The sequence below is a fragment of the Carlito syrichta genome, unplaced genomic scaffold (genome assembly GCF_000164805.1).
Source record: "Carlito syrichta isolate Samal-C Ts95f unplaced genomic scaffold, Tarsius_syrichta-2.0.1 Scaffold315802, whole genome shotgun sequence".
Classification (NCBI taxonomy): domain Eukaryota; kingdom Metazoa; phylum Chordata; class Mammalia; order Primates; family Tarsiidae; genus Carlito; species Carlito syrichta.
The window spans coordinates 105111-115183 of NW_007259898.1; the positions used below are offsets into that span (position 1 = coordinate 105111).

The 10073-nt window shown below is 47.1% G+C and overlaps 1 protein-coding gene across 3 annotated transcripts in view; it reads left to right on the forward strand.

Annotated features, from left to right (window-relative positions):
* Positions 1-10073, forward strand: part of TEF (TEF, PAR bZIP transcription factor) — a 33132-nt gene that overhangs the window by 15544 nt on the left and 7515 nt on the right. For 2 of the 3 annotated variants that reach the window (XM_008073271.2, XM_008073270.2), the window contains exon 2: positions 5634-5951. In XM_008073271.2, coding sequence (XP_008071462.1) covers positions 5634-5951 — 318 coding nt within the window. Of the gene's footprint in view, positions 1-5618; positions 5952-10073 lie in introns of all 3 variants that reach the window. The other variant, XM_021706586.1, reaches the window with a different exon arrangement.

Here is a 10073-nt window from a genome sequence, read left to right on the forward strand (position 1 = left end):
TGGCCACTGCACTCCAGTCTGGGTGACTGAGTGAGACTCCAACTCAAAAAAAAAAAAGCCATTTCTCTTTCTTTCCTGGGTGTGTTTTGAGGCTTCTATCCCTTTGGCTGTCACTGTTGAGTTATAAATAGCTTTAGCACATCAGGTGAGGCCGGGTTCTTTCCTTCTGCTTTGAGACCTCATGTGCACAAACCCTTTTGTTGTTCAGGGGATGCTTTGTTTCAGATCTGGGGCTGAGACAAGTTGTAGGGACACGTGTACACATCTGACAGTTTTTGGTTTAATTTTTCCAGACAGGAGCTGGACGTGTTAACTCACGCCTGTAATCCCAGCACTTTGGCAGGTGGAGGCAAGAGGATTGCCTGAGTTCAGGGGTTCAAGATCAGCCTGGACAACTTGGCAAGACTTCATCTCTACAATAAAAAATAAAAATTTAGCCAGACATGGTGGTGCACACCTGTAGTTCCAGCTACTTGGAGGGCTGAGGCAGAAGGATTGCCTGATCCTAGCAGGTCGAGGCTGTGGTGGCCATGAGCATGCCACTGCACTCCAGCTTGGGCGACAAAGTGAGACTCCAGCTCAAAAAAAAAGATTACCAGACAGTAATCATCCATAATAATTATCCTACCGTAAATCTACAGAGTGCTTACAAAGCACTTTGGCATAATCTTATTTCTTTTTTTTTGCCTTTTTTTTGAGTCTGAGTCTCACTCTGTTGCCCAGGCTGGAGTGCAGAGACACACTTACATGCCACCACAGCCTCAACCTGCTGGGTCCAGGCGATCCTTTCACCTCAGCCTTCCAAGTACCTGAAACCACAAGCATGTGCCACCATGCCCGGCTAATTCTTTGATTTATTGTAGAGACGAGGTCTCGCCATGTTGCTCAGGCTGGTCTGTCGCCTCTGCCTCCCAAAGTGCTGGAATTGCAGGCTTAAGCCACTGTGTCCTACTGACTTAATCTTATTTCATTTAGACTTCTACACCGGTCCTATAGAGTATTATTCCCACTTCCCAGATAAGGAAAATTGAGGCTCAGAGAGGTGAGGATACTTCCTCAAAGTCACATAACTAGGCCTTATAACTCAGTTTTGTGCCCTTTCTACTGTATTACACTGCCAACCACTGGTGTATGACCTGAGAGATGGACTAGTCCTTTGTGTCTTACAGTTTAAAACTCTGGGCCAGGTGCTATGGCTCATGCCTGTAATCTTAGCAATTAGGGAGATCCAGGATGTTGAGACCATGTTGGACAACATAGTGAGACCTCCTTTCTACAAAAAAAAAATTAGCTGCGTGTGGTTGCACATGCCTGTAGTCCTAGCTACTTGGGAGGCTGAAGTGGAAGGATCACCTTAGCCCAGGAGGTCAAGGCTTTGGTGATCCATGATTGAGCCACTGTGCTCCAGCCTGGGCAACAGAGTGAGACTCGGACTCAAAAAGCAGAAACAAAACTCTACCTTGCAAAAAACTCATTTAAAATATCCTTCAGACCGTGCATAATGGCTCATGTTTGTAATCCCAGCACTTTGGGAGGCCAAGGCAAGAGGATTGCTTGAACCCAGGAGTTCTAGACTAGCCTAGGAAACATAGTGAGACCCCGCCTCTACAAAAAGAAAAATTAGCCAGGCATGATAGTGTATGCATGATAGCATACACATGTAGCATCCAAAAGACAGAAAGAAAAAATTAGCCAGGCATGATAGTGTATGCATGATAGCATACACATGTAGCATCCAAAAGACAGAAAGAAAAAATTAGCCAGGCATGATAGCATACACCACTTAGTACGTTAAGGCAGAGGGATGCCCTGAGCCCAGGAGGTCCAGGCTGAGCTATGATCATGCCAATGCACGCCACCCTGGGCAATGGTGAAACCTTGACTCAAAAAAAAAAAAAAAAAAAACCCAGGCTTAGTGGCTCAGCCTGTAATCCCAGCGCTTTGGGAGGCCGAGGTAAGTGGATTGCCTGAGCCCGTGGGTTCGAGGCCCACCTGGGCAAGTTGGCGAGACCTCACCTCTACAATAAAAATAAAAAATTAGCCGGACGTGGTAGCATGCGCCTATAGTTCCAGCTACTTGGAAGGCTGAGGCGGAAGGGTCGCCGGAGCCCAGCAGGTCAAGGCTGCCGTGGCCGGGAGTGGCCACTGCACTCTAGTCTGGGTGGTAGAGTGAGACTCCAACTCAAAAAAAAAAAAAAATCCTTCAGTGGCTCACACCTGTAATCTAACCACTTTGGGAGGCCAAGGCAGAAGGATTGCTATGCTCAGGAGTTCAAAACCAACCTGGGCAATGTAGCAAGACCTTGTCTCTACACACACACACAAAATCAGCTGGTCATGGTGGCATACACCTGTAGTCCCAGCTACTCAGTAGGCTGAGACAGGAGGATCACCTGAGCCCATGACTCTGAGTGTCAAGGCTACAGTGAGCTGTGATCATGCCACTGCACTCCAGCATGGGTGACAGAGTGAGACCTCCAACTCAAAAAATAAAATATCCAGGGGGGCACACTTAATCAATAAGGGTACCTGATCTCAAACCAGGTGAAGTGGGGACCAAAGTGATGCCCAAGCTTTACCTGTACAATGACCATTTGTATAACTAACCTTGAGTTGTACCCATCTTTAAAATAAAAATTAAAAAATAAAAAAATGAAATCTCTTTAATGGCTTACACCTAGCAAAACCTGGAAATTTTTTTTTTTTTTTTTAGTTGGAGTCTCACTCTATTGCCCAGACAGGAGTGCCGTGGCCGCTCCCGGCTACTGCAGCCTCGGCCTGCTGGGCTCTGGCGATCCTTCCACCTCACCCTTCCGAGTAGCCGGAATTACAGGCATGTGCTACCACACCCGGCTGATTTTTTTATTTGTTGTAGAGATGAGGTCTCGCCAAGTTGCCCAGGCGGGTCTCAAACCCGCGGACTCAGGCAATCCACTCACCTCAGCCTCCCAAAGGCACGGGACTACAGGCTGAGCCACCAAGCTCAGCAAAACCTGGAACTTACTGTTACTTTTCCTTCAATGTGGATGCTTTTCTGTCTCCTCCCTTTTCCTGCCTCCTTTGATGTCAAATGACCCCACCTGACATGGGTCACGGTCATTTCTGAACAGAACGTGGAGTTCAGATCTCAGGGAAGGAAATCAGGGAGGCCCACCCAGGTCACCAAGACTGGGCTTTTTTTTTTTTTTTTTGAGGTGGAGTCTCACTCTGTCACCCAGGCTGGAGTGCAGTGGCACACTCACGGTCACCTCAGCATCGACCTACTGGGTTCCTCAACCTTCCAAGTAGCCAGAACTGTAGGCACATGCTACCATGCCCTGTTAATTTTTTATTTATTGTAGAGACAGGGTCCTGCCAAGTTGCCTGGGCTAGTCTGAAACCTGTGGGCTCAGGCAGTCCACTCGCCTCGGTCTCCCAAAGTGCTGGGATTATAGGCTGAGCCACCAAGCCTGGCTCCCTTTTTTTTTGAGTCAGAGTCTTACTATTGCCCAAGCTGAAGTGCAGTGGCCCGCTCACAGCCACCACAGCCTCAGCCTGCTGGGCTCAGGCGATCCTTTCACCTCAGCCTTCCAAGAAGCTGGAACTACAGGTGCATGCCACCATGCCCAACTAATTTTTTTCATTTATTGTAGAGACAAGGTCTTGCTATGTTGCCCAGGCAGGTCTCGAACCTGTGGGCTCAGGGAATTCTCTCACTTTGGCCTCCCAAAGTGCTGGGATTATAGGCGTGAACCACCACGCCCAGCCAGACTTGACTTTTTTATTTCCCAACTGTATTTATTTATTTATTTATTTATTTATTTATTTTTGAGTTGGAGTCTCACTCTGTCGCCCAGACTGGAGTGCCTGTGGGCTCAGGGAATTCTCTCACTTTGGCCTCCCGAAGTGCTGGAATTATAGGCGTGAGCCACCACGCCCAGCCAGACTTGACTTTTTTATTTCCCAACTCTTTTTATTTATTTATTTATTTATTTATTTTTGAGTTGGAGTCTCACTCTGTCGCCCAGACTGGAGTGCAGTGGCCACTCCCGGCCACTGCAGCCTCGACCTGCTGGGCTCTGGCGATCCTTCCACCTCCGCCTTCTGAATAGCTGGAACTACAGGCACGCACTACCACAGCTGGCTCATTTTGATTTATTGTAGAGATGAGGTCTGCAGCTGCCCAGGCGGGTCTCGAACACGCGGGCTCAGGCAGTCCACTCACCTCAGCCTTCCAAAGACGCGGGATTACAGGCTGAGCCACTGAGCCCAGCTTCCAACTGTTTTTAAATTGTAGCCTGGTACAGAAGGCAGTTGCAGGGATTCAAATTAATTTGTATTAGAAGCCATGACCAAGTTCTGTTTGTCAAAACCCCACTTTCTTAACTCACTGGGTGTGTTCATTTTTATTGAAATAACAAGCTGCTTTTCTTCTGTCTATAGTCTAGGAGTCCGTGTGTGACTGGTTTATTTTCAACATAATTGTATTTGATTTCTTTTTCACTTCTAAATCCAAAGTTCAAAGTTATCTCCCTCAATTTTGAAAGCCCATTATGAATTTGTCTTGATTTTATCTCCTACTTCCCTGATTAGCTTCCCTGTCACTTTGATTTCCTCCCAACCTCATCACAGTTCTCTCTTGTATTTTTTTTTTTTTTTCTTAATTGCCCTCTCTTGGCTATCCCCATGTGTAACTCTTGGACCGAGACAATTAGACAGGATCCAGTCCCCACTAATTGATTAGTTTTACTTTGAATAGGAGTAGTCTTTGTTCTTCAGCTCCACCCCTCGCCTTCCTCCCAGAAAGTCTGCCTTCAGTCTTTTCTGCTTATTCAGGGACTAAGGTTTCTTGAAATGGTTACTTGGAAAAAGGTTCTGAAAAGACAGCTCTAGGTCCTATCTGTCTCATAAACCTGAAGAGAATCTGTTTGCAATAGTCTACTTTAGGGTACACATTTTCCCATAGCCCACTCTCTGCCTACCTTTTTGTGGTTCTCTAAGATCTAGAAGTGAATCAGACACAGTCATTGCCCTCAATGAGCTCACAGTAATAATGAATGCCTACTGTGTGCCAGGAATTCTGTAAGACACTCTCAGATGTTATCTCTAATCTTCACCGAAGAGGCAGTTTCATCCTTATGTATAGTGGAGGACACTGAGGCTCAGAGAGGTTAAGTAACATGGCAAAGGTCACACATCACACAGTAAGTGGGTGGCAGAGCTGAGATTAATATCTGAGTTGGGCTGTGCAGAGGCCTAACTGAAGGGAATAGGACAGGAGAACACAAAAGTTCTTGGCCTGAAGATCTTTGCTCTTTCCATACTAAGAAATCAGGAAAGATAAACTATTTTCTTCCTTGTAGTCTCTCTCTCGCAGGTGCTAATCCTACAGCCTATCCTGAATTAACCCTATGACCACATTAGGCCTCAGAGTCTATAATGAGCATTCTGGGAAGGCCAGGCATGGATGAAGATGTGATGCTGTCTCTATAGGAGACCACCTGGACCTGATTCAAGCATCAGGTTGTAACTGGAGAGTAGAGTGGGCTCTTGAAATGCAAGGGATGGAATCAGGACTGTGAGGCTCACTACCTGCTTTCTGGGACTGAGTGATCCTCTTTTATAGTGTCTTATTGCAGCTTTTGTGTCTGCAGATAAAGAGAAGGGGAAAGAAAAGTTGGAGGAGGATGAGGCAGCAGCTGCCAGCACCATGGCCGTCTCTGCCTCCCTCATGCCTCCTATCTGGGACAAGACCATCCCGTACGACGGCGAGTCTTTCCACCTGGAGTACATGGACCTGGATGAATTCCTGCTGGAGAATGGCATCCCCGCCAGCCCCACCCACCTGGCCCAGAACCTACTGCTGCCCGTGGCTGAGCTAGAAGGAAAGGAGTCTGCCAGCTCTTCCACAGCATCCCCACCATCCTCCTCCACTGCCGTTTTTCAGCCCTCTGAAACCGTGTCCAGCACAGGTTGGTGACAGGCCTCTGGGTAGGGCCACCTGTCCTATCCAAGGAAGACCACTTCCCACTGAGGGCTGCTTGTGTCCACACACCTAGTGAGTCCCTTTCTTCTCTGAAGGGATGTCCTGGTGGGGCTGCAATGTGGAGAAACCCTCTGCTCCCCACCCTTTAGCACAGTCCTGGAGACCAGAGATAAAATTAACTGTCACATCAGTGGCAGTGGGAACCGTTCTGTTGGATGGTGTGCCACAAATGGTCAGGACAGTGAATGGAGCCCTTCCAATCTGAAGCTTTACAGGATAAAAATCTCACTCCGCATTTCCCTGATGCTACTCTTTTACCCCACATGTACTTTGCCCCATATTAACGAGATGCTCAAGCAATAATAATACCAGCTAACATTTATTTAGCACTTATTCTGTTCCATGTAATTTTTTTTTTTTTGAGTTGGAGTCTCACTCTGTCGCCCAGGCTGGAGTGCAGTGTTCTCAGGGCCATTCCAGTGGCGTCAACCTGCTGGGCTCCGGCGATCCTTCCACGTCAGCCTTCCAAGTAGCTGAAACTATAGGTGTGCATTACCACACCTGGCTTATTTTTTTATTTATTTATGGTAGAGGCAAGGTCTTACCAAGGTGCCTGGGCTGGTCTTGAACCCGCAAGCTCACTCAATCCACTTGCCTTGGCCTCCCAAAGTGCTGGGATTACAGGCTGAACCACCGAACCCAGCCAACATTTAATTTTTATAAGCAAGTTATGAGATTAATACTGTTATCCCTATTTTACAGATGAAGAAACTGAGGCACAGAGAAGTTAAGTAAATTGCCCAAGGTTACATAACTGGTAGGTGATAGCACTTGAACTCAGGATGTCTGACTCCACAGCAATGCTTAGGTCTTGAAACAACTGCCCAGCCAGGACATCATCTTTAGGGTCTGTCCTTCATCCTCTTGTTCTTTTTCTGTTTTAGCTCTGGGGATTTGTTTGTTTTCCTGTCCTTTGAACATGAACCTAACAGAGGAAACATGGCTCCTGTTTCAGGGGGCTCTGTAAAGCCTTTTGCAGGTTTAGAGGCTGATATCTCCTGGGAGGTGGTATGTCACCCAGGGAACCCACATCCTAGAAATTCTCATGTAGTACTTTTTTTTTTTTGAGTTGGAGTTTCACTCTTATCGCCCAGGCTGGCGTGCAGTGGCACACTCACGGCCACCACAGCCTCAATTTGCTGCGCTTAGGCAATCCTTCCACCTCAGCCTTTCAAGTAGCTGTAACTACAGATGCACACCACCACGCCCAGCTAGTTTTTATGATTTATTGTAGAGATGAGGTCTCACCTAGTTGCCCAGGCTGCTCTCAAAGCCCCAGGCTCAGGCAGTCCTCTCACCTTGGCCTTTCAAAGTGCTGGGATTACAGGCTGAGCCACTACGCCTGGCCAGTACATTTTAACTTTTTTGAAACATTTTCAAATAAAATTTAAAAATGAGAGATGACTATGATGAACCTGCATGTAACCATCACCCAGCTTCAACAATGCTTAACTTAATATGCAATTATTTTCTTTTTTCTTTTTTTGAGTTAGAGTCTCACTCTGTCGGCCAGACTGGGGTGCAGTGGCCGCTCCCAGCCACTGCAGCCTCGACCTGCTGGGCTCTGGCGATCCTTCCGCCTCAGCCTTCCCAGTAGCTGGAACTATAGGCGCGCGCTACCGCACCCAGCTAATTTTTGATTTATTGTAGAGATGAGGTCTCGCCAAGTTGCCCAGGCGGGTCTCGAACCCGCGGGCTCAGGCAGTCCACTCACCTCAGCCTCCCAAAGGCGCGAGAGTACAGGCTGAGCAACCGAGCCTGGCTAGCATTTATTTTCAATCATATCCTAGATATTATATCATCTTATCCATAAATATTTCAGTATGTATCTAAACTATAAGAGTTCTTTTTGTTTTTTTAATTTTTTTGAGTTGGAGTCTCACTCTGTTGCCCAGGCTGGAGTGCAGTGGCACGCTCATAGCCACCACAGCCTCAACCTGCTGGGCTTAGGTGATCCTTCCGCCTCAGCCTTCCAAGTAGCTGGAACTATAAGCAAGTGCCACCATGCCCAGCTAATTTTTTGATGTATTGTAGAGATGAGGTCTTGACAAGTGCCCAGGCTGGTCTCAAACCTGTGGGTTCAGACAATCCTCTCACCTCGGCCTCCCAGAGTGCTGGGATTATAGGTGTGAGCCACTGTGCCTGGCCAAGGGTTCTTTTTAAAAAGACGTAACAAGCCGGGCTCGGTAGGTCAGCCTGTAATCCCGTGCTTTGGGAGCCTGAGGTGAGTGGGTTGCCCAGCTGAGGTGGAAGGATCGCCAGGAACGGCCACTGCACTCCAGTCTGGGCAACAGAGTGAGACTCCAACTCAAAAATAAAAATAAATAAAAATGGCTGGGCTTGGTGACTCAGCCTGTAATCCCAGCACTTTGGGAGGCTGAGGTGAGTGGATTGCCTGAGCCCGCAGGTTCAAGACCCACCTGGGCAACTTGGCGAGACCTCATCTCTACAATAAATCAAAAAATCAGCCGGGCGTGGTAGCGCACGCCTGTAGTTCCAGCTACTTGGCAGGCTGAGGCGGAAGGATTTCCAGAGCCCAGCAGGTCGAGGCTGCGGTGGCCGGGAGCGGCCACTGCACTCCAGTTTGGGCGACAGAGTGAGACCCCCAACTCAAAAAAAAAGAAAAGAATAAAAAAATAAAATAAAGTAAAATAATAAATAAATAAAAGATGTAACAAATATACCAATTTTACATCTAAAATTGACAATAAATTCTCAGCATTCAAATTTCCAAAGTAGTCTCATAAATGTTATTGTTTTACAGTGTGTTTAAATCAGGATCCAAACAAGACCTACACGTTGCAATTGGTTAATACATCTCTTAAATTTCTATTCATAGGCTCCCTTCTCCATTTATTTTTCTTCACAGTTTATTTGTTAATGAAACTGAATCATTTGTCCTGTAGAATCTCACACATGTGCTGGATTTTGCTGGCTGTGTTCTTGTGCTGCCACTTAATGTATTCCTTTTGCCCCCTTTTATTTCCCCCTGTAAACTGGTTATATCTAGAGACTTTAGCTGCTTCTGGCAGAATTCTCATTTGAAGGTGGCTTTTTTTGGTGCTAGTTGTCCTAGAAGGAAGGAAGAGTTAGAAATGAGCTCCTATCTTGTACCATGGACCACTTAGATAGCATCCATCTTTGATTTAGTTTTTGTTTCTGATCAGGGTCTCATTCTGTCACCCAGGATAGGTGTACTGGCACAGTCACAGCTCACCACAGCCTTGAATTCCTTGGCTCAGGCAGTCTTCCTGCCTCAGCCTTCTGAGTAGCTAGGACAGAAATGTGCCATCAAGCCCAGCTGGTCTTTTTATTTTTTGTAGAGATAAAGTCTATCTTGCCCAGGGTGGTGATTTTGTTTTTAAGCAAACCTTTTTTTTTTTTTTTCTGAATTGGAGTCTCACTCTGTCGCCCAGGCTGGAGTGCAGTGGCATGCTCATGGTCACTGCAGCCTTGACCTGCTGGACTCAGGCAATCCTTCCACCTCAGCCTTCCAAGTAGCTGGAACCACAAGTGCATGCCACCACACCCGGCTAATTTATTTATTTATTTATTTATTGTAGAAATGAAGTCTCATCAAGTTGCCTGGGCTGGTTTTGAACCCCTAGACTCAGGCAATACTCTTGCCTCGGCCTCCCAAAGTGCTGTGATTACAGGCTTGAGCCACCACACCAAACCTTTTTAATGAAGTCTGTCATACACAAGTATATATCATAAGTGTACAGCTCAGTAAATCTTCACAAAGTTAACTCACCCATGTAATATCCCCCTCCAAATCAGAATATAAGATACTGCCGTGCTTGGTGGCTCAACCTGTAATCCCGTGCTTTGGGAGGCTGAGGTGAGTGAATTGCCTGATCCCGCGGGTTTGAGACCCGCCTGGGCAACTTGGCAAGACCTCATCTCTACAATAAATCAAAAATCAGCTGGGCATGGCAGCACGTGCCTGTAATTCCGGCTACTTGGAAGGCTGAGACAGAATGATCGCCGGAGCCCAGCGGGTCGAGGCTGCGGTGGCCGGGAGCGGCCACTGCACTCCAGTCTGGGC